General features: G+C 55.4%; 1 protein-coding gene across 2 annotated transcripts in view; it reads right to left on the bottom strand.

Annotated features, from left to right (window-relative positions):
- The window catches only part of TBCD (tubulin folding cofactor D), a 99262-nt gene that overhangs the window by 16979 nt on the left and 55231 nt on the right, over positions 1–27052 (bottom strand). Inside the window, exons 14-24 of one of the 2 annotated variants that reach the window (XM_059671621.1) lie at positions 25431–25587; positions 18247–18304; positions 17056–17085; positions 14715–14800; positions 10587–10667; positions 8879–8952; positions 7372–7489; positions 5746–5806; positions 4588–4610; positions 1349–1380; positions 660–722 (exon numbers count right to left, since the gene is read on the bottom strand). In XM_059671621.1, coding sequence (XP_059527604.1) covers positions 660–722; positions 1349–1380; positions 4588–4610; positions 5746–5806; positions 7372–7489; positions 8879–8952; positions 10587–10667; positions 14715–14800; positions 17056–17085; positions 18247–18304; positions 25431–25587 — 783 coding nt within the window. The remainder of the gene's footprint in view (positions 1–659; positions 723–1348; positions 1381–4587; positions 4611–5745; positions 5807–7371; positions 7490–8878; positions 8953–10586; positions 10668–14714; positions 14801–17055; positions 17086–18246; positions 18305–25430; positions 25588–27052) is intronic. The other variant, XM_059671622.1, reaches the window with a different exon arrangement.

The following is a 27052-nucleotide window of genomic DNA, read 5'->3' as shown; positions in this document are numbered from 1 at the left end:
GGCTGACACTCTATTCACTGAGCCAAACCTGGAAAACTTTTGTTCTTTTATTACACCTACCAACTTCAGGTAGTCTTCTCCTGTACCTCTCCCTCAAACAACCCCCTCCAGCCCCCCCCCCCCCCCCCGCGCCAATCAAAACCCAAACATTCCACTCAATTAGATCCACCATCTGGCAACAAATGCTGACCCTACACAGCTCTCCTGAGGCTGCAGAGCCAAGGCAGCCGCAGGGCAGCCCTCCTCCTGCCTCTCGCGGCTGCCTGTTCACACAACCAGAAAAGGTCCTGCTTGCTGGACAGGACGGCTGCCCCGGGCACGGGACCTGCACAGGGGCCTGGCCGCTGCCCCCACGAGAGCAGGTTCTCCCACATCCTGCCCCAGTGGCCTTGGCACCTGCTGCTACCTCCCCTGGTCCTGCGAGGGCCTGAGCCACACCAGGGCTCTGAGGAAGGAGCGTGTCTCAGAGACGGGAAGGACTGTTTTTGAGAGTGTGTGGCTGATGCCCATCATTTACAATTGGCTCTGGCAGCAGTTTCAAAGCCAGGAATTCCACTACCAGGAAGCGATCACTGTCCTACCAGGCTCATCATCACTTTCCATGTGGAGCGGTTCTGAAAGAAAAGGCTACAAGGTGAGCACTGAAGAAAAGCACTTACCGATTACGGCGTCACCCCTGAAGGGCATCTTGGAAAGGGACAGGTTTTCTATTAAAACGCACACTAGGAGGAGAAAGGGTGAATGCATGAGGGCACGTCTGTCCCATCAGGACTCTGAGCCCCATCGCCCGCCCGCCCGCCCGCCCGCCTGCTCCTGGGTGAGGGGCTCTCCAGGACCTGAGCCCAGGGCATGGCCAGAACTGACCTGGCACCTACTCAGCCCACCAGAGAGGCGGATGAGTCTGGGTCTTCCAGGTTTACTTAAAAATGCGTCAGAAAATCTAGGCATGTTGGCATCATTTGAGTTCCTTGCAGAATTTAAATATAATCTACAAAGTTATTCCTTGCTCTACAGTTAACTTAAATGTTGCTGAAGAGGCTAAGATAGCAACACTCGGTCCCTCACCACCATCCCTTCCTGAAAGACACACCATGCCCCTCTCTCCCGCCCCATCCTGGCCGCTGCCATTGGGCAGCCCTGGTCCCCGCACCTCGATCTGTTGTCCGGAATGACGGGGCACATGGTGGAGTCAAGTGAACCCCGGCAGCGGGCCAGGCCCGGGGTCCTGGGAAGGGCACGCTCACGCCACGGTATTGAGAGCGGCAAACGCCCTTCGGACTCTCCCCACCCCATGGCGGGGATGAGGGGGCGCAACCCACAACCCGCAGCCTCCCGTGCTCAGACCTACCTGCTTGTCGCATGAGCTCTCCTCCGAGACCCCTGAAAATTAATACAAAAAGGGTTAAAGTACCTTATTATATAAAACAACATAAAATATCCTCACCAAGTAACAGGTACCACTGCAGGCTCCAAACGTTATTAAGATGTCACCTAGCAGCAGCTGTCAGGGCACGGAGGAGCTACTTGGGGGCGAGAGCACTTACAAAGGTTTTCATGTGCCAGCAACTGCTCAATGCTCACATACCTTATTTCAATTACTTTTTATATAAAACCGTCTTCACTGAGTAGGTTTTCTGTAAATCTCGTCCTTGTATTGTTGGGCAAGACCTATACTGAAGAGTGATTTTCTTTTTTTCTAACTGAACTTTTTCCACTTACAGTTGATATTCAGTATCACTGTGTATTACTTTTACTTGTAAGAAGCTACCTTTTTACAGGAAGAAATGAAAAGATTCCTGGAACCATCTCCCAGATGTCCCAAGTCCTAGCTGGGGTTCCTCTGACTTGTCGTTTTCACTGGACACTATAGTTCTTACTGGCGTCAATCACATCAAACAATCACACAGAACAAAGCCCAAGCACTGTTCAACTCTCACTTTGTAAAAACTAGAGGAATTTAATGCCTGGCCAGTTTGGTCCCGGGTCTGATTCCAGTCAAGGGCATGTACCTTGGTTGCAGGTTCCATCCCCGGTCCCTGGTCGGGGGTGCGTGTGGGAGGCAACCAATCGATGTATCTCTCTTACATCGATGTTTCTCTCTCTGTCTCTTCCCCTTCCTTCCACTCTCTCTAAAAACACCCTCGGGTGAGGATCAACAAACAAGCAAGCAAGGACAGGAATCTAAGACGCCAGGAAGATGCCGTCATCCAGCCCAGGAAGCATCAACCTGCCTTCCGTTGCGAACAGAACCCGAGAGGAGAGCCTGCCTATCTTGCCGGCTCTCAGTCACATCAAATCGACGTCTAACGCTGACAACAGGAAACTGGTGAACACGAACGTAAGAAACACTCGCGAAGACAGGACATCGTTTCACCAGACTCTGGCTTCTGGCCCAGACAGAGAAGAGGACCCAGATTTGCTCTCTGCCTTAAATATCAGAGACGTGGATGGAGCAGATGAAACCGTTTCAGAGGCTGGAAACGGAGGTCTGGGCAGAGGAACACCGGGCACAGCTGGGAATACCCAGCTCAGCGAGTGCAGCGCCAGCTCGGGGGCGGGGGTCCAGTGTGAGCAGAAAGGGTCCCCGTCCTACACCTGCAAGCTCAGGGGCAGCCTCACCAGCTCAGGGACCAAAGGTTACCACACAGAACGGTCTGAACAGCCCGTCCTCACCAACAGCGGGTCACGGCGGGGTCACGTCCTGGCCTGCAGCTTCCCTGACAAAGGTCAGCCTTCACCTCAAGTGAGCCTCCGGCCTCTGTGCATCTGCGATAACAAACCTCTGGAACGTCAGAGGAATCTCCGTTTCAGAGCCCGCAGGGCCCTCCCAGAGCACAAGACTGCAGAGCCCCTCGCTGCTATCTCGCTGCCGCATAGCATCTCCATGTGCTGTAAAGGGCATCGACTATCCGGTACCTGCCGCTGGTGTGAAAGAATGTGTCTTGCCGTTTTACTCTTATCCAGCTCCAGAGATTTCCCCGCTCGGCTCTCTCCCGTCCCCCTAATTTACCAGTGGATTTCATGTGACCCTACTTTCATCTCCTCCTTTGATTCTAATGTTTCCAATAAGCTGCTAAACTGCCTTTCTCCAGAGCATTTTCTCCATCTGTTGAGATTTTGCTTCCCAGAAACTGTCATCAGTTTGGCTCCAATAAACTCATAAAAACTCTCTACAGGTTTGGACATTCCTGATGTCGACACCCGCATGCGGAGGGGCCGGTCTGACCCCTGCACAGGCCCAGGCTCTCAGGAAAGCTGGAGGTGGTAAGAGATGTCAAGAACAAACAGAGAGGCTGACGTGCACAACCCTGCACCGAAGGGTTGCAGGTTCAATCCCTGGCCCTTCTCAGGGAACACGTGGGGGGCAATCAATCTATGTGTCTCTCTCATATTCCTCCGCTCCCCCCCCCCCCGCCCGCGCTCTCTCTCTTCCTCTTCCCTCCCCCTCCCTTCGCTCTTTCTGAAAATCAATGGAGAAAATACCCTTGAGTGAGGGTTAACGACAACAACTACAAAAGCCACTAAGAATGCCCTGGCTGGTGTGGCTCAGCTGGGCATCGTTCCATGCACTGAAAGGTTGCTGGTTCAACTCCACTCAGGGCACATGCCTGGGTTGTGGGCTCAATCCCTGGTAGGCGTGCAGGAGGCAGCCAATTGATGTTTCACTCTCCCATCGATGTTTCTCACTCTCTCCGTCTCCCTTCCTCTTTCTCTGTTAAAAAATAAATCAATAAAATTAAAGTCACTAAGAAAAATGAATAGGCAAACCACAGACAGGGAGAAAATGCTAGGAAATCTTCTATGTCTACCAAGAGCTCATATCCAGAATATGTAAAGACGCTGACGGCTCAGTAAGAAGACAGATCATGAGATTATTTTAATGAGCAAAAGACCTGAAGAGCCTCTTCTCAGAAGACAGAGGAGACGTGAAGGCGCCTGGTCCCCGGGAAACACACGCCCCATGGGGCTGCTCGTCAAGGAAGCCCAGCCAATGAGGATGCGGAGCAGCTCTCGGCCGCTTCGGGGAGGCCTCCGTGTCTTAGAAGCAGAGAGGACCAGCCCCGACGCCCATGACCTGAGAGCAGGTGAGCACACGGCACCGAGGACCACGCAGCAGCCCACGGGAATGCCCGCACAGGGGCCACCACACGTCAGGAAACCAGACCAGAGACTTCGCAGAACAAGTGGGTCTACGCAGAGATCAGAAAAGACGGCCCTGGTGCTGGAGAGCAGACTGCAGGCTGCAGACGGGAGGAGGAGGGCGTGTCGGGCGACATGCTGCCTTACTGGGCCCCCAAACCCGTCAGATTCCACACGTCAACCAGCAAGCGTCACGTCAACCTCCACACGCTTAGAAGACCAGTAGGTTAGACCTCTCAGTTCCTAACGGGAAATGACTGTGACACACACTCAAATCAACGAGCACAGAAGAGACCCCGCAGGGCGGCTGGACAGGAGTGCACTCAGCACTGAGGTGACCCCGCAGGGCGTCTGGACAGGACCCCACTCAGCTGAGGGGTTAGCAGACCAAGCAGTGCGCTTACTCAGTAAGACAAAACATAAGACTTTCGGGTTCGTAGAGCTTACCTGTATAACTGACGATCATAAAGCTAAAATTAAAAACAGAAAATTCTTCAGTTAGATAGGTTTCTTGGGTTTTGAAAGTAGGTAAGTCATATTAACAGTGAGAAAGCAGGGACGGATCCTGCTTCACTCTCTGCAAGCACCTCCCTCAGCCTCCTGCTCCTTCTCTCCTTTAATCCTCACGACAGCCTCACTTGGGAGGGAAACCAAGGCGCGGAGAGGGTGGCCAGGCGTGAGGGGTCCAGGACTGACCGAGCCGTGACCATCCTCCAGACGGCCGCTTGGGCAGAAAACAAAGACCGCCAACCAGGGAGCCTGAGGCTTTTTCTTCCAAAGCCCTGGAAGCACCTCCCAGCATCGCCACCTCGGCTACAGGGACTGTGCTCACAGGGTCCTTTAACCCCAGAACTGCAGGGAGGAGGGCCCACCCACACTCTACAGAGCGAGGGGGCGCGTGGCCCCCGTCTGAGTCTCTGTGCTCTCAGGCGCTCACGCTGTCCTGACTGCGGGAGGGAAACAGGCCAGGCTCCTTGTAGAGTGACAAGCGTAAGTAAAAAGACCAATGGTTTCGCCAAATCACACAGCAGGCTCATGGCACAAACAGATAAGAGGCTAAGACCCAATGTGCATCATTATATAAAAATACGAAAGTCGAACGAGGACAACGAACAGTGAAGCCATCTAAAGCCGCATCCTGACTCGGAGGCTGTCCGATAACATGGAGACCGCCGCTCACAGATTCCCTCTTTTGAACCACAGGAGCCTGAGAAGCTGGAAACTCAGCCCACAGACTTCTCCGCGGAGAGTGCACCACACTCGGGCGTAACTGCAGACTCGGGATGCCCACCATGCAGGCACACGGGATCCAGGGCCTCCGTGCTGCCTGGGGTCTGAGAGAACAGGCAGGACCCAGGCAGGAGGGCGTAGGCCTGTGAGCTGCCTGCACCTGCCAGGCTGCCCTCGGGACTTGGCCACACGAGAAGAGATGCTCTTCCCGCCCCCGCGACCCGAGGAGCTGGCCTTCGGAGAGCGGGGAACTGCTCCCCAGCTGACAGCCCAGGGCTGAGCCTTGCGGGGAGCTTCCGGTCCTGAGCCCAGCCTTCGAACAGGCTGAGGCTGGAGAGAGCTTGAGATCAGGCGGCCGCCCTCAGGCCCACAGACCTGCTGGTGAATCTGCTTCAGGCCCTGCACCACCGTCTCGTCCAGGTAGTCTGCGACAGGCCTACAGGAGTTCAAACACAGCAGTGAGACCCCGAGCACCACGGGGCCCAGGCTCAGAGAAACCTACACCGTGTTCAGGCGCTTCACCCGCTCCCCCAACACCTGCAGAAGGTAGCCCCCTAAAGCAACACCCACTCAAAGGGTGGCCATAGGGACCCAATCAGTAAAGCCGGGACCCGGATGCAGTTTGCTGACCACAGAGACAGTCCCCCCACGGATGGGGAGCAGCAGGCTCACAGCTGCCCCTGTGACGGCTGGAAAGGAGGCTTGACTGGCTGGTGTGGGGCCTGACAGACTGGAGCTCCAGCACAGCCTCACTGCCATCCGAAAGGCTGCTCGAGAGGCTGCCCTTGACTGGGTCCGGAACTTGAGGTTCAGGAGGGTTCCCACCATTCCCCGATGCAGTAGGGTGACTGCCCAAACTGTGCAAGCAACACGGTCTCTGCTGGCACCTGGCTGTCTGATGGGGTCTCTGCTGACACTTGGGTGTCTGCTGGGGGTCTGGTGGAGAAGACCACGGGACTAACCCAACAGAAACCTGGGTGCGCCTCTCAGACCCTCCCTGGTGGGTGACACCTGCACCCTCCCAGTCAGAGTTGGGGGATCAGGCTCCTGTGTGGCTGCCCAGCCCTCAGCCACTTCCCCCGATATGGCCGCCCCTCAGGGAGCGAGCGGGGAGCCGAGCTGGGCGCTAAAAGACCGCCAACCCTCCCGGGCCCTCCGGTCAGGAGAAAGGTGAGCTCCGTCTCTCGCTCAGAACCACCTCCTGACGTGACACAACGTCACGGTTTTTCTCAAACTGGAGGCTCAGGACCAGGTTACAGCGTCCTGTGTGCTGGCTCTTGCTTCTGAGGAAAGGTGGTTGGGAAGAAAGGAAAGAAAAGCCAAGTGGCTGCTTCCCCAACGTTCTCGCGTGCGGATCTGCTCCAGGGCCCGCTGCCTCCTCACTGTTCACACCCACTTTCCCACCGAGAAGTTCCTGGTGGAAGCTTTTAGCCCTGAGCTCTGGGATCTTAGGGTGCTAAGAGTGACAAATGATGGAGAGCATGGAAGACAGGAGCCACTCAACAGCATCTCCGAAAACCCCTTTGCTGTTATAACGGACCCACTTCCCCAGAAAGAGTGAGGTGACCGAGGACACAGCACGGGCAGCCCTCCCTCAGGAGGAAGAGGACTCGCCGAGGGCACGGAGACGTTTCCCGCAGGTGCGCACCGTGAGTAGCTGCCACTGCGCACGCGGGGCCTACAGTAGGGGTCACGCAGCTGGGACGTGCACTGGGAAACCCAGACGCTCGGGGTCGGGACCTGAGCTCTGCCGTCTGCCTGGACGTAACACTTGGAGCCGCCAGTGGCCCCATCGGGCCACATACTTGCTGGCTCCCGTCACAGGCCATGACTCATCAGAGAGAGGACCACCGACCAGCCTCATCAGGTAAAACGTGAAGACACTGCCCCCCCCCCCCCGCCCCCCGGCACATGTAACACAAACGCAGTGGACGTGTCCCAGCTCTCGACCACGTGCTTCAGCGGGGGGGAGGGGGGGGGGGCGGGGGGGGCTTCTCCTACCTGTCCTCCCGCACAGCCCGTCTGTACAGGCTGTGGGCGACCTCAGCACAGGTGAGCACAGCCCCATGCCGCGTGTGCAGGTCCGTACTCTGCGTCATCGACAGCAGGCGTGGGAAAACTGCAAAGGACGGGCAGGAGAAGACGTCGCGTGGGCACACAGGCTGACATGCAGACTCAGTGAGTCAGGGAGAAAGGCACCTGCGGACTGTCCGGCAGGACGGTTATCACCCCCAGAGCTTAACCTGAGGCAGCAACGGGCAGGCCCCCGGCACCCAGGCGAGTGAGCAGGACCACGACCGAGGACGCCGCTCACAGCACGTGCTTCCCAGGCTCCCCGGGCACAGGTGGCTGGTGTGGGGCGAGGTCTTTCCTGAGCTAAGTGGCCAGCAGGGCTCTGCTTGGGCAGAGCAGGGCAGGGTCGAGCTGCAGGACCCCCGCCACCCACAGCGCTGCTCAGGGCAGAGAAGCCTCTAGGTCTTTTGTGCTCTGGGCACAGAAAGCAGAGCCCCCACCAGCCCCTCCGAGCCTCACGTCCCTGAAGGCACAAGGGCAGCTGTGCGACAGCGGCCAAGCCAAGAGCTCCCACCGGCAGCGGACAGGATCAGTGTCTGAGGTCAGGGGACCCGTTATCCCGGCCGTCAGAACTCCTGAACTGGGAACAAACTCTATGGGAAGGTCACGGTTTCAGGTCCTCCCACAGATCATCAATGGCAGGTGAGGGAGCACCACGCAAGGTTCCTGTTTAAGGAACAGACCACGAGGCTGAAAGGGCCCTCACAACTAGGGGGATCCCAGAGCGTATGAAACGCACACACACGTGAAATCAGTAACTAGAGGAAGAACCACGATTCCACCACTACTCCCTGTAACCAATGTCGGTGGGAATAAGTGTAATTTCAAGAAACGTGTGTATGGTGCTCACACTGAAATCAGATGCTTATTTACTCCCAGTAGAAAAGACAAGATGGACTCACAGGTTCTCCCCTAATGACAGTGAGCGGGATGGATCCGGCAGGACCGCCGGGAGTGGGCCCTGCGCTCTTGAGAGTCAGTGCGCAGCACGGCAGGCGGCTCCCAAGGCCCGAGCACCCAGGAGGCAGTTCGCTTTTTAAAAAGTTGACTACATGGTGAGTCATGTCGCTGATTTGTTTTGTTTTTAAAGAAGCTACGACTGAAGTATGCATGACATACAGGATCCCATCAGTTCCCCGCTGTGACTGGCAGCCACACAGGGGCCGCCTGGGAGCTCCCGGTGGACACAGCACAGCGACCACAGCGCCCGTCCTTGTGGAGACAGAAGCAATCGACTGTGCTCTGTCCGGTGCTTCTCAGCAGAGAAACACATCACATTCCGCTCCTCCAGCCTTGGAACCAGCAGGGTGGCCCGTCCTCGGCTTTCTGCTACCGTGTGCGCATGCGCGTGTGCGAGTGTGTGCGTGTATGTGTGTGCGCACGCGCACACGTGAGCGGGGGGGGTACACCCACAGGACGGCTGGAGCTCACTTACCCTGAGCAGCACTGTACTCGGGCGCCTGCTGGACCAGGTTATGCAGCGCCTTTGCTGACAGCTCTCTGATGACCCTGGGGGGCAAGTGGGACAGAAAAATTGTTAGTTCCTTCATTTGATGATTCTAGCTTTATTCAACTCATGAAAAGAGAGACGGTCTCCATGAGTCAACTGGCCACTGAGTCAAAACCACTATTGAAAATAAACACCCAAACAAATAAGAACCTGACTGTCACAAACGAGGAAGCGAGAATTTACCAAATGAAGCACCGAAATGCAGGCCCACCTCCGGGCACAGCTGCCACCTCCAAGTGCTGGGTGGCAAAGCGCCCCGGCCTCCCACACCCCCTGGACTCGGAAGATGGGAAGAACCCTGAGGGACCTGAAACGATGAGCTTTTGGAAGAAAACAGAGGAGAAGCTTCGTGATGTCAGATTTAGCAATGATTTCTTGGGTGTGACACCAGACACATCAGCAACAAAAGTAAAAAATAAATAAATAAAAACAGGTAAGTTGGTAATAGACCAATTGGACTGAAACTTCAAACTACTGACTGTATCAAAGGGAAGAAGCAGCAGAGTGAAAAGGCGGCGTGCGGAGTGGGAGGGAGAAAACACCGGCGAATCTTGGCTCTGACAAGGGCCGGAGTCTGGACGACGGAAGGAGCTCCCGCAGCTCAGCCACCAGTGAGGAGCTGCGTTTGGAGATGCTTCTCCAAGACGAACAAAAACAGCCAACAAGCATAGGAAAAAATGCTCAACATCAATAATCATCCGTTAAACCTCAAAATGTCACTTCACACCCACTAAGAGGAAAAAACACAGAAAAAGGGTCCTGGCGTGGATTTGGGGAAATGACAACCTTGTAGATTGCCAGTGGAAACGGAAAACGATGCAGACACTAGGAAAATCAGCATGGTTTTTGAGGTTTCTAAAAAATTTAAAACAGAATTACTATACGATACAGCAATCCTACTTCTGGGTGTATACTCAAAAATACTGAAAAGCAGAGGCTTAAAAAAATATTTGGACACTCCTGTTCATAGCAGCATGATTCACAACAGACAAGAAATGGAAACAAGTTAAGAGCCGGTCAGTGAACGGACGGAAAACGAGAATGTGGTATGTCCAGCCACGGATGCCACTCGGCCTTAAGGAGGAAGGACATTCTGGCACCTGCTGCTGCATGGACGGGCCTCGAGGACACGGGGCCCAGTGAAAGCAGCCAGTCACAAAGGGGCAGACACTGTGTGATTCCATACGAGGCCCTGAGACAGTCAGGTGCATCGAGACAAAGAGGAGGATGGCGGGTGCCAGGGCTGGAGGAGGGGAAGGGGGGTCATTATTTAATGGGGATGGAGTTTTGGTTTTGCAAGATGAAAAGTCCTGGAGATTGTTTGCACAACAAGGTGAACGTGCCTAACGCTGGGAACTGTACCCTGAGAATGGTAAAGCTAACCAGCGGACCAATGCCTCTTTAAAACACACACTATAAAGGGAGACCAGCATACCCATACCGATAAGGGGATAGATACCTCGCAAGTGTTTGTAAAGAACTCTGCAAGGATCAGATCACTGCAATACCCGAACCTAATGTAATAGTGTAAGTCAGGCATACTTCAATAAAAAATAAATAAGAAAACTAAAATATGGTTCACAGAAGAACTCTGTGAGGCTCCCATCACATCAACGCAGAACCCAACACATACCCATCCCAGTGGCCGATCTTCATGGTGAGCAGGTGGTCTATCATTGGCCGTGTGTACTCAGGGAAGCCAGCAATGAACATGCTGAAAAGACAACAGCTGATGAGCACTCAGTTGCTCCCACCTTGTGCACGTGCGCCCCACTCAGCGTAGGGGGTGGAAGGACCACGACTCTAGAAGACGTAAGAAACTGGAGACAATGGGGGGCGGGGGGAGACCTTGGGATGGAACCGGGAGGCTGAAAAGAGAGGTGAGACAGACGTGAACACTCTCCTGCACCTTCTGAATTTACAAGCACATGTATCGCCTTCCCCCCAAAATGCACTTTTACACTTCCTGCCTCTAACACAGCCCATCACTTACACAGACTGTCTGAACCTGCCATGTCACCCCCACACTCCCACCGCGGACTTGGTCATCACCCACGTGTGACGATGCAGCTGAAAGGCAAGGGAACGGCACGGAACACCAAGGGGAAACACAATTTCACACGGATCCTTTGTGGGCACACGTGTGTGCATCCCGGGATGAACGCGAGCGGCAGCGGGCATGCTTGTGCCCGGGTGTGAGGTCAAGGAGAGTGTGCCCGGACTGAGAGGAAGAAAAGCAGAGGCTGCTTCCCAAGTGGGTGGGCTGAGACCCCTCGAACGGGGATGAAATAGCTTGAGAGTCAGAAGGAAAAGCAGGAACATCAGGCAGGAGACGAGCTGCCGGAAACAGAGCTGAGCCTTGACGCCTAGTCCTACAGCACCTAAGGGCCCCTGGCGCCATCGACAGACAGGCTCGCCCCAGGCCAATGTCCAGGAGCTGGTGGGATTCCAGAAACACAGGCAGAGGAATGACCTCTGGCCTCACAGGAGGAGCGGAGAGAGGCCCGCGCCTGGGTGCTGGTGCACTCTGGCACCAACTAGCGGCCGACCTCGGAGACGCCCTGCTAAGCCCCCACCGGACATTGCCCAGAGCTTGCTGAGCACCCAGCATCTGTGCAAAAGCCAAGGGCAAACCAAGGGGTGTCCAGCGGAGGGTGGAGGGTGAGGGCGAGGAGTCTGAGGGGACAGCAGGCACGTGACAGGAACAAGGTGCCTCCGACCAGCACTTCGGACAGTGGCGGAGGAAGGACCGGGGGCAGGCTCTTCAAGTCCAGGACCGTGGGAGCTGGACGAAGGCGACAGCTGAGTGGAGAAGCCGGACGAGGAGCATGTGAGGGCTATTAGGGACGCAGACGTGACAGAACCAGGTCACCAAGCGGATGCCGGGAACAAGGAGGAGAAGCAGCTGGGCTGGCCGCACGGCTGCTGTGCACTGAGCGATCTACAGGGGAAGGCACAACTGCCTCCCTCAAGAGCTCAGTGGACAGGAATGTGCAGGGCTGTTGCAGAGCCAACGGCTAGAAAGAAAAACATGCCACACTGCGCGTTAAGAGGGACACACAGGACTGCAGATGTCAGAATCTGTTAAGGAAATTCACAACAGCAAGAGACAAACCAGCAGCTGCCAGGGAGGTCCCAGCAGAAACAGCCTGTGTCCGCACATCCAGGACCGCACACCCAGAAGAGGCAAGAGTCGGGACACGGAGACAGAATGACTGTGAGGCTACAGGAGCCCACACACGCCCCTCACCCACTCACACGCATCCCAGAGAAGGTGAACTCGGGGACAGAGGGCTCCGGGGCAGCCGGGGCTGGGCAGGAGGACGCTGTGGTGACGGAACGTCCCTCACGCTGACCACGTTTTAAATGAGTAAATTTTACTATATGCAAATTACATGTATAAAAAAAGGGTGTGCAAAAATAAAGCCACAGACTAGGAAAACATCTGCAGACCCTGGATCTGAAGAAGGACCTGCATTCAGAATACACAAGGAATTCTCAAAGTCTCAGGCAGAAAACAACTCACCAACCAATGAACAGGCAACAGATTTGTCAGAAATGAAGAGGCTCACTGTCATCGGGCAGGGAAGGCAAACCACCCCTGCTCCTAAAAGAGCCGGAACCGTACAGACTGCCCACAGCAAGGGCCGTGGGAAGGGGAGACGGAGCGCCCCTGGCCAGCGGGCGCTGCCACTGGAAAACCATTTGGCAGCTTTTTTCTTTTTTAATTTTTTTAAAATTGATTTCAGAGGGGAAGGGGGTGGGGGGGGGAGAAACAGCAATGATGAGAGAGAATCACTGATTGGCTGCCTCCTGCATGCCCCCTCCTGGGGACCAAGCCCACAACCTGGGCATTGAACCCAGGACCCCTCAGCCTGCAGGCCGACGCTCTATCCACTGAGCCAAACTGGCTGGGCCATTTGGCAGTTTCTTAGCGTGAGGACCCCCATTCCCCTCCTGGCATCTAACCCAGAGAAGCGGGGGCTCGTCCAGACAGATGGGCACTTGGAGTCCCCACAGCTGCATCCGTGAGGCCCGACCAGAAGGAACACCCAGACACCCCTCCAAGGCAGGGCACACACCTCAGCGCCCAGAGGATGGAAGCCATCTCTAGTGCCCACGCCAGAGCCACGGGAGGAGCACAGCTCAGGCCAGGGTGGCCCGTGGCAGTGGCACAGGAACCTGGTGGCGATGGTGGGCACAGAGGCTGGCACACGTACCCTCACGCAGCTTCCTGTGCCATCGGCACTTTAAGAAGCTGCTGAAATGACCACCAGACAGGACTGGCCCCGGACCCCGGCCCAGGTGCTTCCATTCGGTGCAATTCGAGTCCGTGTGCTGAAAATCCCCCTCCCCCGGGTCACCTGTCCACAGGCCGTCTGGCCACTCATCCGAGCCACGAGCCCCTCACCATCAGGGTGCGACACGGATCACCTGACCTTCCCCCACCCACAGGCATCTTCTCCTCACAGATGTGCCCAGCTGCAAGTGACGCCGGGGCAACCCCGGCACCTCGCTCTCGAAACCCCTCCAACCTGCTGACAGCACACCCGCCCTGTCCCCCGGCTGTCCCGCACCGGGCAGGGCCCTGACCACTTCCTTGCTTCTAGTTACCAAAGTGCAGCCACCATCGCGCTTAACATGCAGAGCTGACCATTAAACTGCGTCCCACAGCCTCAGGACAACCCAACTCCTCGCTTTGGCTCAAAAGTCCCACTCCCCGGGGTGGCCCCCCAATACACACCGGGCTCCCTCTGCCACGCACCCCTTCCCTCACCCACTCGGGCCGACGCCGAGAAGGTGGAGGCGGGTGAGAAGGATGCTAAAACCGCGACGTGTTCAGTCACAGAGTCCTTCTGGGAAAGAGGCCTTTCTAAAAAGGTATGTCCACGCCAATTTCGGAGAAACGTCGTTTCTGCGAGGCCGGTGCAGCACGGTGTCAGGAACCTGTCCTCGGGACACATGATGGTAATGACTGTAAAACGCAGGGCCTACTGCTCCCAATCCAGGGCAAGCACATCGCACACCTACGCTCTCCTTCTCACGCTGCAGGTGGATGGACTAGGACGCGGAGGCCATTTCCCAAACCTCGGTCACTAGGTAAAAGCGTTGCTGTAACTGCTGCAAACTGCGCTCAGGGACGTTCAATATTCATTTCCTGACCTGATTCCTCCAACACCTCTTCCTCACTGAGCTCGCAAACAGCCCAGACACAACTGCCACCTGGAGAACACTTGCGCTGAAGCAGAAAAGGCAACAGTCACTCCCCACCCAAGGTTTCATTCTGAGAAGCTCAATACACGGGTGATGCCCAGGACAGCTGTCAGCAGCTCAGGGCACGGCCTGGCCTGCGGCCACTCCCCTGAGACCAGCCTCGGCAGAAACAGCACTAATGAAACAGGACCCCGAGAGGAGAGAGCTCACGTCCAGTCAGCTCCCGAAACTGTCAGCACGTTTTAGAAAGTGAGCCAGCTTCTCCCCCAGCCCGCGCCGCTCCCCGCCCCCCTCCGCCGCCGTTCCTGTGGCGTCAGCGGAAGGTCGCCCCGTGCATTTCCTAAAGTCTCACATAAACGAACACATGGTGCGCACGCATCCAACCATGAGAAACGAGGCCTGATAACGGTTTCCAAGCCCACCTTCAACTTTTCACACTAAGTTACAATTACATAATGACCTTCCAGGACGAAGGAAGAAAAAGGCAGAAGCTGACTGTAGACATCTAGGCCAATGTTATATTTTGTGATAAATATTAAAAACTTACCTTATAACCAGGAAACAGTTAGATCTGTTACCGACAGCAAAATAGTCAGCAGTGGTCAAAATATCAATCCCATGAGGGAAAGTGCCCTGAGGAAAAGGAAGAGCAGGAAAAGTGGTGAAGGCACCCCCACCAGCTCAGCACTGCATCCTATACACTTACCTTCACGGACGAGGCGGCCAGACAGCCTGACAGCGAGGCTGCGGGTGCCTGAAACTGCTCGCCCACAGGCTTCCCGTCAAGTCCAGTCCCTGAGCATCTATCCCAGGCCAGACATGGCGCTAAACTATTTACATCTCTTAAGAATATTTAATTTTTTTTCAAATGACTCATGCATTTCAACTTTAAATTGTTGTAGACCTTCCTGTAACCACACACCATGAAAAGACATCCAGTTTCAGCAGTGTTAACCCTACTGATTCACGGGACCTGTCCAGGCAGGGGGACCCCAGCCAGCGCTCCCCGGAGGGGCCCTGAGAACCCTGGACAGGAGCCACACCACAGCCTGTGAGAGAGAATGAGAGACACGGCTTGACAGCAGACTCTGAAAGGGGGAGACGGGCACCTCACCCATGAGGCTTGCCCAGCCCAGCCCCCATGTCTGCGTGTTATTACTGAGAACACTCTGGTAACAGTATCTAAAAATCTGAAAACAAAACCGTCTTCTGAAAAGACTTAAATACTTGACAGACTTTCAGCCACGGAGTGAAAGCCTTCTGGCCGTGGACCACGGGAGGAAGGTGAGAGGCCCAGCCCTGCCCGGCTCTCAGGGTCCCTCCTCACCCCGGGGCTGGCATGGCAAAGTGGGCAGGAGTCTGATGAGCAAGGCACAGAAAACAGCAAGCACCCAACCCTGCGTCTGTGCCCCCGTGGGCACAGCACCCCCAGGCGACAGGGAGGAGCAGGGCGCAGGGAGGAGACGAGCAGTGGGGCTGCACCGTCCCTGAGGATGACCCGTGCTCGACGCCAGCTCCCGGCCGGTGACACAGGAGGAACTAAGCGTGGGGCTGGATCCCATGTGACCAGGAACTCGGGGTCCCGGTACTGTTTGGAAACTCACTAACGGGATGTTTGATTCACAGGCAACAAGTAAAAGCCTGTGAGCCTCATGGCCCAGCTACACGCAGAGCAGGAGACACCCGCCACCTGAGGGCAGCAGGACACCTGCTACGTGCACTGTCCTACCCTCTCCGGTGCACACACTGGCCCAGGGACGGCTGGAGAAAAGGCCACCGTGGCTCCCGAGGTGGGGCCTCCCCTGCAGGCAGCACGCAGACCTCTCCCAGTGCCTCTGTACTTTCCTCCGTCCTGGCCCCAGACCATCCAGTCCCACTTCTGTGCAGCAACACTGGCGAAAACACCCCGTCCAAACCGCTCTGGGCAGCCCAGGAGGCAGCTCCCCCTGCACGGAACGCAGGCCCGGGGCCAGGACAGCAGGCCCGTCTGCCACAAGGTCCCTGACAGGCAGGCCTGGCGGGCAATGCTCAGGTATTGCCTCTTCCTCCTTAGAGTTCAGGTACCACTTTGGAATTTTGTTTTGTCCACAGCGTCCCTCTCAGGTGCTGCCTCTCCCTCCCGAGCCTTCTGCACGGGGCTCCCCCAGCTCCCGCAGCCCGACTTCTGCCCCAGCCCCAAAGGCCCATCACTTGTTCCCCGGGACCGCCTGCCAATTCCTTCATGACACGCTCACCGTCAGCCCAGACCTGCCTCCTGGCACGTTCACCTCTCACCCCTTCCAACCAGAGCCCAGCTCAGTGTCTCCCACACATCGCCTGCCCCTGGCCCATTCTCCACCAGGCCCACCACGCGTCCCAGCCTGTCGCCGTCACCCTCAGCACAAATTGTTCAGGGACAAAGGCCACACCTCCCAGCCAGGGCTGACCAGTGAGGAGAGGCAGAGCTTGGGCACAATGATGCCAGCAAGCACCAAGAGGCGCCATGGGTCGATGCTTCCGGAAGCTGGCGCATGCCACACGCGGTACAGGCGGGAGTTGCATCGCTGTCCAGTGAGCCAGGCTCCTCTGCACACACCCCTGAGCACCCAGGGGCAATGGCAATGTCGGGGGGCCCTCAGCAATGCACGAGGCACTGCTTTCTGACGTGTGCATGTGTATAAAATTACTTCTACATTCACTGCTAATTGTTTAAAACTTGTGTCAACACTCACCTGTGTCACCTTACCAGTGAGTCTGTGACCAGAACCGTGTTACGTATTAGTTTATTCTAGGCAAATGCGTTACCCAGGCCTAACAACGCAAGAGGATTCTCCGTTTGCAATTCTCAGTATTTCTGCCTCTAAATCTACAGGAAGTTGTAAGAATGAAGACTGAAGAAGCAGCCATACCTGTCTTCCCACATTCTCCTGGAAAGCAGCCTGAGGAACAGAAGAACAAACAGCAGTGAGTGAGCCTTGCACTTTGCTGAACATCAGGAGACAGACTCACAACAAATGACCCGTAGCTTTATTTCCCGTAAGAGTCCTCATCGGTGGCTGGTCCGAGGCTCTGGGACGGTCTGTCCTGCCTGTGTATCCTGGTGCTCTTTACAACCACAACTTAGCCCCAGCAGGCTGGGTTCAGTGGATAAAGCGTTGGCCTGCGGACTGAAGGGTCCCGGGTTCGATTCCGGTCAGGGGCACATGCCCGGGTTGTGGGCTGGATCACCAGTGGGGGGTGTGCAAGAGGCAGCCGATCAGTGATTCTCTCTCATCATTGATGTTTCTCTCTCTCTCTCTCTCTCTCTCCCTCTCTCTTCCTTTCTGAAATCAATTAAAAATATTTTAAAAACCCACACAATTTAATGTTTCAAGTTATAAAATCAGACACATCCTGAAAAGTGACCTCTGGTGGCTAATGCTGGGCCTGAACCAATGCCTTAGTGAAGGCCCCAGATGTAAAAAATGGGGATAGAGACAAAGCAATTGGTTAAACAAAAGCCACATCCAGGGTTGGAAGGGTCAGAGCCTTCCACTGTGCCCACCACCTCTCGGCGCAGAGGGAAAGAGACCCCAGGAACCACCGCCCGGGAGCAGGGAGACCATCACACACAGAGCACGGATGTGAACACACACAGGCGCCAACACGGCCGGATGCATCCGTATCTGGGGGAGCAGCTTCGTGGAAAGAAATTCTATTCCCAGGAATCAGGTCTCGACCCCATGTTTTCAATTGAGCTTCACACAGAGCTTGTGACTCTCGCTGCTTCAGCTCTGCATCCGCTGGGAACACAGGGTAACGCCCATGTTCGTGCAAGACTTTCCTGGTAATTTGTTGAATTATGACTTTAACTTGAAATCATGGTTTCTATGGTTTTATTCCATCTCTTCTCCAAGGTTCACAAAGATACCAGTGCCCTGACTGCCTCTTGGCCCACACTCCCCTCCTGCGGGTCTCCTGGTCTGACGGCCACACGGGCCGGGACCCCTAGCCCTGACTGCAGAGACGGGAGCCGTGAGCGTGGCTGCCCGTGCCAGCCTCACACAGCAGCACCAGCCGGAGCCCGCACCGCAGGGAAAGGAACGAGAGGGGGAACTTACCGAGGCGGCCCTCCTGCAGTTCACGTTCCGGTCGAACACCGTGGCAATGACCAGCGCGCTGTGGGAAAGGGGCAAACGGCTGCTTAAAAGGAAACCTGCGGAGACTGAGATCCCATGACACTAACTGGGAACCCTGGCCTTTCATTCGCTTGTCCGTGACTCAGGCTCAACACAGCTGCCGCCACATGTGGGCCGAGGGTGGCTGACCCTGATTCGAATGAGAGCACCTGAGCGCAAGCCAAGTCCCCGGGAGCAGGCCGGCGGCACAGGCCTGGGGGCAGCCAGGGAAGCAGGGTTCCCAGAAGGGGAGGGGGGGGGGGGGGGGGAGGCGGGCATGGCCCACGGTGACACACAGAGAAAAGAAGCCTGCAAGAGCGCCGACCCATCCCCTCCCAGAAACAGCCGGACCAAGGGCAGAGGTAGCTGTTAGGTGTCACACAAGCCCTACAGACGAGAGGGCACATCCGCCCGAGCCGCACCAGGCGCCTAAGGCAGAAACCTTTCCAGCTCAGTGGGGCTTCATTTAAATCCCCCTCCTTAGGCCATCGCATGTCATCGTCATGGACTAACCAGGACTCAACTGACCGTAGCAACGATTTAGGGCGGGCTTGCAAAGGGCTGTTTCCAAGCATGACTTGAAAATTTCAGGTGACAGAACTGTTCTGTTGGTACTGTGGTTTGGAACCCAACTTTATAAATCTGTCAAAACCCAAAGAACTGCACGTGACAAGAGGGACCTATCCGAACGTGAGGCCTGGGAGGGCCCTATGGACGGGAAAGGCCAAGGAACGCAGTGCCCAAGACTCGTCCCTGGTGCTGGCGGCACCTCCCCAGGTGTGGTTCGCCACTGTGAAGCTACTGCACATGGAACTGCAGGCGTAGGAAACACCGCAGAGAACAAGGCCGTGTGGAGTGGGGCGAGTGGGACGTGAGGTATCCACGCGAACCCACGGCCTTCGAGGGTCCACTCCTGGATGCAGATTCAAAAGGCGACTCTCCCCTAGAGAAACGCAGACTCTGGGAAGTGGCTGGTTCCCGGGACGGGGCAAAGAAAAAAAGATAAGCCTGGAGCATCGGTCGGGCTAGGAACTAGGAAAATATTCTGAAAAATAAAAGTACAGGTGCTGGTGAGAGGACACAGCCAGCAACCTGAAACAGATCCCAGCGGCCAGGGGTGGAGCAACTGCACAACACAAGGAACAGCAGCACCAAATGAAAATCCCAGGATCCAAGCAGCGCCCGCGCCCACAGGACAAAGCGAGCGCCCCGAGTGGAAAAGGGGGAAGAGACGCGCCATGACCACGGCGGCACCTGGCCCAGCAAGACCACCAATGGGCATGAAAATGGGTGAAGTTTATGGAGAAAGGGCACAGTCATGAGTCTTAAAACATGTGTTACTTATAAAGGAAACAATACAGTAACTCTGCAGACCCACCTCAACAGGGATCAAGGCCAGCATCCCCCACGTAATTCTGAGACGTGCCCCGAATGTGGCTGAGCAGGCACACCACCAAGTACTGGCCGCAGTCTGGCCAACAGAGACACGGGGCTCCGTCCTCGGTTTTGCTGCGTGAGGGCTTACCATCAGGGAAGCTGGCAAAGGGCTAATGGACTAATGTAACAATACCACTTTAAAAACACAGCTTTTGCCTGCCTGGTGTGGCCAAGAGGTCCTGGGTTCAATTCCCAGTCAGGGCACGTGCCTGGGTTACAGGCTTGATCCCCAATGGGGGCTGTGCAGGAGGCAGCCAATCGAGGCTTCTCTCTCATCGATGCTTCTATCTCCCTCTCTAAAAATCAAAAAAAACATATTTTAAAAAAAAAACAACCACACAGCTTTTAACCACTATAGACTCTTAAGTTAATTCAACCAATCAACTGTGTATATACCCATGAATGTAACTGGTTTTTAATACTGTTTTGGTTTGTACTAAGTTTAGAAAACTACTCTAATTTTACTTTGAGGGCAAAACTGGCTTACCTAGAAATACTGGTAATTTCAAATAAGAACAGGTGTGATCATCTTGGTTAAGTGAGTATGACCGCTGCTTGCTCCCTTGTCCACTGGGCGCCTCTCCAGGTCCCCTCAGCCAGGGGGCCACGTGTGAGTCACACACTTTTGCCTCACGTTTCAGAGGGGACGTGGAGAGCGACCCCGGGAGCCGGCGCACACGTGTCTGCAGGGCTGGGCTGCCAGGGCTGGAACGCCTCTCAGGCGTCTTCGCCAGTTTGCTTTCGCTGCAGGGGTTCAGGCGATACTTCACCAGGATTTCCCAACAAGAGAAATGGTCTGTGTCAAACAGAAAGGGACTTTCTTTCTTGTCCGAGTCGGGGGAAGCTGCACGCCTCGACCTGCCTGCGTCCCAGGCACCTGGTTTTGATGAGCAGGTACAGCAAGGCGCATATCTCACCCCAAAGTCTATCTTTGTTAGTTTATGTAATGTTTTATAGAAATAAAAAGCAAAATACACTGTTGTTATCTTAAGTAACAGTAACCCATTAATTTCAAAGTTTAAAAAAAAATTAAATATCAAGCCAGCAATTATCCATCCACGTTGTTTGAAAGTTGCAAATCAAGTTAAAATGCCAGACCTGCCTATGGCCAAGTCAGTCTAAAAAATGTAAAGCTCCCAGCACCAGACTTTCCAGGCACTGCTGTAGTCACAGCAGAGCCACAGTGAAGGCCAAGGGCGCTGACCAGGTGAGGGGCACTCTGACCTGTAATCAGCACTGAACTTTTCTTGAAAAACAAAAGGGTTATCTTCCTTCAGGAAGCGGGCCAGGGCCCTGGAGAAGGTCGCAGTGAGAACAAGACATAGCTCTGAGCCACGCATGCCATTTCCTGATGTTTCAGGACAAGCTTGCCCTCGAGGAAGAGATCTGGGAGCCAATCTCCAGGCGCTGCTGCCCGGCTGCTCCTGGGAGCAGAGCTCTGCCCAGGCCGGGGAGGGGCCTGCAGGCTGATGTCAACGGCTCCGTTTACAACAGAGTTTCAGGTGAGGAAATCGCTGGAAGGTGACAACCTGCCTGCTGGCAGGCAGCAGCTCATCTTTCTTTTTCTTCTTGCCAATTAGCTTCTGGATTGCTGGTGAGGAGGCATTTTCTAGATAAAGCACAACCATTCTGTACCACTTTAACTTTACGGGTTTCATTGTTCCTAAATTACTAATATAGTAGAGGCTTTCTTCAGGAAACCCTATTTACTTTTCCACCAAAAAAAAAAAAATTGTTCATCTCTTCACCTGTCTGTGTATAAGTTTAGGAAATACAGATTTTCAGCAGCAGCCCAAACTAATTCAAAACAATTAAATTTGCTTGAAAACTTTCTTTGTGACATTATTAAACAGCAAGCTCCTTAGAAAGTGGGCAGCTGAGCCCCGCCCTTGCCCCGCCCTTCCAGGGGTGTGAGGAGGTGGCCAGGCCTCTGACCTCTTACCGCATGGGCGCCTTTCAGACTAGTCAGTCTGACCTCTGACCTCTCACCACGTCCAGTCCTGCTGCCTCGTTGGGACTGCTGTCCCCTGATTCTTTTTATCAGACATCCCCACTTCACTTACAGAATTACATTTTGATCTCTACTGTCAACTTTTGTAGGAAGAGTTTGTGAAAGTATAAAGATATCGTTTTATCAGTGCCAGGACTAATGGGCTTAGAAGCTGACAATTAAAATGTGGCCACTTATTACACAGCAAAGGAGGCAGATCTCGAAAGACACACCCCAACCGATACTCCTGGGCAGGCAGGGAGGTGCGGGGCAGCAGCATCCTCGGGGCTCACCTGGCACGGTGACTCACCCCAGCCCTCCCTCCGCACCCGCCCCACGCCTGCATCCAGATGGGCCAGGAAGAGCTAGAGCACAGGCTCCCTCAGAACCTGCCCAACTGGCCCGAAAGCCCGATGGGCGCGGCTCCCAGGGGCACGTTCGCTGATCTGACCCTGGGACGGCACAGGCACGGGGACGGGGCCTGTCAGGCAGAAACTCCATGCGCCTCTGGCGCCTGTGGGAACTGGGAGAAATGAGAAAGGCTGAGCAGGAGTCGGGGCGTCCCTGCCAGCAGGTGGCTCCCCGTGTGGCGCTGTGCACACTCATTACTGGCGCCTGGGGCGAGCCCAGAGAGTCGAGGAAAGTAACCTCCCCGGAGATCAGAGTGCCCAAGTGCAACCAGAGGAGTTTCTGCAGAGGACGCTGGCCACCAGCTCAGCAAATGCTCTCTGGTCTCATGTGGAGTGAGGTGCTTAAGTGAGTCCCAGCTCAGAACGGTGAGTGTTCTGAACACCCACATCCACACCCTCCCATCTCAGTCCAGACACAGCGGGGTGGAGGGGGGGACATGGGGAGATCCTATGGGGTTCCTTTGGAGGACCCTCAGGACCCCCCGAGGACAGGCCTGGCTCCACCCTCTTAGCTACAGCAGACCTGCAAAGTCGCTTTCACTCTGACACGAGCAGCACGCTGACCGCCCACCTGCCCACACGGACCAGTCCGGGGCTCTTCAGTCCATTGCCACCATGTGCCATGCCCAGGAAGCGAAGCACCTGGCAGCTCAGTGGGCCCCAAATCTGTCTTTCCTTTTCTGGATAACAGAGGGTGGCCCTGGAGTACACTGTGCCCGCGCCTCAGCCTCCATGACACTCAGGTCCCCTGCGGTGACACATGCTCCACTTCAGACCCTGTGGCTCGGCTGTGGCCCCCTCAGGCTGCTGTGCAGGCCTCGCCCAGGCATGGGTCCAAGGTCCATGGGGCATGGATCCGCCCACGCTGAATCCAGAGAACTGAGCTAGCAACACTGGCTCTCACGCCCATGTCATGCTCAGGCCAGGCTTAGCACAGCAGCTCTTCAAACTGATTCTCACTGCACAGAGTCGCTGCTCAGAGGAGTGTGGGGACTAGTTTGTCTCAGAAAGCAGAAACCACTGGCTTGTGGCTAAAAGAGCCTCTGATCCAAAAGCCAGGGACCGAGCGAGAGGACCTGCCTGTGCCACAGGCCCCGTGGGGACGGGAGGGCGCGACATTCGCCAGTGTCACTGCTCTGCGTCATGACCGACACCCGTCCCTGCAGTGCGGTGGGTAAGCAGCTTTCACCCCAAGTAGAGAAGCGGGTACCTGACGGCCGCCCGCCCCGTGCCCAGCCTCCCCCCGGTCCCCGCAGAGCGCAGCCTCACCGCATTCCACTTTCCTCGGCCAACCCTCAGCCTTCAGCCCTGATCAGCCAGAGGGTCTCAGGAGAACGATTCCTGCAAGCTGACCACTCGTACAAATGTCCAACTGAAAAGAAGTGCTGGGACTGTTCGCACTTTGAAATGGGAATGACCTCGGGAGCCAGGTCCCTTCGGTGGTGTGTCCGTGTCTCACTCAGCACCTGCCAGCTGCCCCCTCTGGGCAGGTGTTCTCGGTGCAGTGGGCACGACCACAGTGCCTACCTGCCCACAGCACTGGACACCCAGGGCACCGTGCCAACCTGGAGGGGCCTGGCCGTCCTGCCGGCTGGAGGAAGCCCTCACTTGTGTGGCTTTCATTTCCTAGTTTCTGAAGTCACTTCCAAAAAGTGGGCAGCAGGACCCGGAGCAGCAGAAAGTGCCTTCCATGCAGCTGGTTCACAACAGCACAGTCCTGCTCAGAGCAGTCGGATCACAGAGCTGCTGGCCGACGGGCAGCCTCCACCCTCCAGGACGAGTGAGGGACGAGGGGCAGGCAGCCTGGCCTCTGCCACGCTGGGCCTCCCTGGCCGCAGGCCAGTGGTCACCAGGACCAGGGCTTCCTAAGACCACTGTGCTATCGCTCTGCCCTTCCCTCAAGGGAGGACGAGCGGAGGAATCGGACATCTTTACAACTTCCTGGAAGTACCTTCAGCTTTATCAGAATCCCCAGGCTGTTCTGCAGGCTGTGCTTTGATAGGAGCCAAGATCAAGAGATTCAGGCCAGAGGCACTTCCTGGGCGGTAAACAGGCCTGTGGTCCCTCCCCTGATCCCAGAAAAGGTGAGAGCAGGAGGAGGCTCTGCGCCGTGCGAGGGGCTGAGGGGCCGCAGACCTGGGCTCTTCCGCAGCTCGCAGCTCGCAGCCGACCAGGTGCCACCGCCCTTCACCAGAGCTCCTGGCTGGAGGGGCGAGGAGCAGGGCTCCCAGGGCAGTCAGGCCCCCGGATCTCACACTCCCTCTGGGCCTCATGCACAGATCTTGGGGGGGGGGGGGGGATCTCCTAAGAACTGTGGGAGGAGCATTCTGAAACCGTTTCCTCGTCCAAGTCATCAGCTGAGTGTCACCATGACTAACGCTGAGGCTGCCACCATGCTGGGCACCCTCCTCTGGCCACTTCATACACAACAACAACAAAGGCCGGACATACTCAAGCCCAAAAATACAGTAACAAAGCAGAGTACAAAAATTAACTAAAAATCTCACTATACTGGGGACACATCTGTTTTGCATTTTCCCCCCAAACAAAAATATAGCAGATCTGAAACGTGGGACGTGACAGCAGGGGCACGCAGACGCCTTGGGGGCTCTGCTGGGGACACACACCAAGAACCCAGGGCCACGCTGCCACAGCATCTGATGGGGCCACCAGCCTGCTAGTTTCAGTTCTCCAAGAAACCAGAGGAAATACATTTCCCTGCCTCCCAAAGCCAGGCTGCTTTCGTTCGGAAGGTGTCGATGATGAAGATGCTAGTCAGCACTGTGACCAGTGAACATGCAAGTGCTAGTCCACGAGAAGTCGAGAAGTCGGAGACCAGGCAGGCAAGCCCTGCCCTCCCAGCAGGGCTGCCAGCTGAAGGCTGCTCTCCCGGTCCCCGGTTCCCGGTTCCCCAGGAACGCCTTCCGAGGTGAAGGCTGACCGCTGACATTCTGGCGGCAGAACACGCAAAGGCTCAGACGCCCAACCCACTGCTCAGCCTCCCGCCCGTCTCCTCCCCACTCTCCCAGACGCCCAGGCCCTCCGTGTGGGGACCTGCCGACCACAGGCCAGCCAGTCTCTAGAACATCCCTCCCCAAAACAGCCTGCGCTGTTTACCCACGAAAAAGGGTCCTGAGCTGCTGCTTTGTGACAGGTCATCCGTGAAGACTCATCAGCTCAGGAGCACCTGTGGGAGCTGCGCCACGCTGCCCGCTCGAGCGCCAGGGAGGGCGCGACCGAGGGCGAGAGCAGCGACAGCTCTGACCGCCACGACGCTTCACAGGCTGTACCTTGAAATCCTGGCCACGAAGGGCTTCAGCTCCTGAGGCTCGTAGGCTCGTGCGAAGGCCCAGCACACGTAGCAGGCTGCATCCCTGACGTTGTCACCCACGCTGCAGGCACCCCGCTTCTCCTCGTAGGTCAGCGCCTTCAGGATCACAGGAACCACTGGGCAGAGAAGACAGGCTGAATGGGACCAGGGAGGCAGCACACGTGGTTTTAAAGAAATGGCGTCTATTGTGATCACACGACTGTCGGCCCCTCGGCACCAAACAGAGGCAGGCAGAACCAATATACGCACGCAGTCCACCCCAAGGTCATTCTGTGAAAGTGGTGGCCTCGTCAGAAAATAAACATGCAGAAGGAAAACAGAAGTCCACCAGCTCAAGTCAGGTGAGCAAGTTTTTGAAAGTTGCCTAAAGCCCTGGCTCAGTGGATAGAGCATTCGATGGTGGACTGGAAGGTCCCGGGTTCGATTCCGGTCAAGGGCACATGCTCGGGTTGTGGGCTCCATCCCAGTGGGGGGCGTGCAGGAGGCGGCCGGGGCCTGGGAGACTCAAAGGGAGAACTGCCGAGGGGGAGGGAAGGGGAAGACGGGCCGGCAATGCACTGGGGACCCCAGCCTTGGAGTCGTCACGGAAACCATAAAAGACACAAGGTTTATAATTCTGGCCCGAAGCAGTTACCTAATGAGCAACCCGGGGGGTGAGGAGAACCCCATACACAGGCATGTTAATTCTGCTCAGAGGGAGTCGATCACGGGGGAGTCTCAGAGTCCAGAACTAAAATAATTAGGTAAATCCCCTCACTGTGACTTCCATGCTTCCAGGTTAACTTTACGGACAATCTACATACTTTTGTCTGAAATACCTGATGTTTACGATAATTTGAAATACATAACAGATTATCCTGGTTCTATTATAAAATCTAAATGAGTAATTTAACAGTGATTTTTCACATAAAGATATGAATTTTAAGATGTGTGGTGAGGGTAATTAAATGTTTAATAGGGCTAAAATTTTTCAAGTATCTGGAAAGGTTTTGCCTATTAGACACATATAAATTACTTAAAAATAAAATGTCACATTCATATACTAGGTTTTAAAAGTATAAAGAAATGTAATTAACTTTATAAATGAACCAAACAATTTTAAAGCCTTGTAAAATAATTATAATTTTTAAATGTAATAGAAAAAGCTTACGTGAACATTGTAATTTTTTTATTTTTTTTATTTTTTTTTAGAACATTGTAATTTAAAAATCAAAGACAATGTTACATTTTTTAAAAGTTACACTACATGGAATTTTCTGAAAGACCACAGGAAAGTCCCAATTTACTGACAGAAAACAGACAAGGACGCTGCCACAAACGGCACAGAGCAGCTGGCACCGGGGGTAGAAGAGTGAGAAGAGGAGATGTGGGTCCCAGGAGATGGAGATCGTGTCTGGGGCCAACCAGCTTCTGGTCAGCATCTGGCCCCGTGGCGCCGAAGGACAGACCAGGGAGGGAGGACACGCCCCACGCCCCCTCCGGATGTGAGCCACGGAGGGTGTCCTACCAGTGCACACGGCACAGCGCCCGTGTTCCGCAGCATCACACCCCCGGCCACAGTCGCCAGCAGGATGAGGGGCG

Source organism: Myotis daubentonii, chromosome 16, assembly GCF_963259705.1.
Source record: "Myotis daubentonii chromosome 16, mMyoDau2.1, whole genome shotgun sequence".
Lineage (NCBI taxonomy): Eukaryota > Metazoa > Chordata > Mammalia > Chiroptera > Vespertilionidae > Myotis > Myotis daubentonii.
The sequence above is the reverse complement of the archived record's forward strand: the minus strand, read 5'-3'. Positions and strand labels throughout refer to the sequence as shown.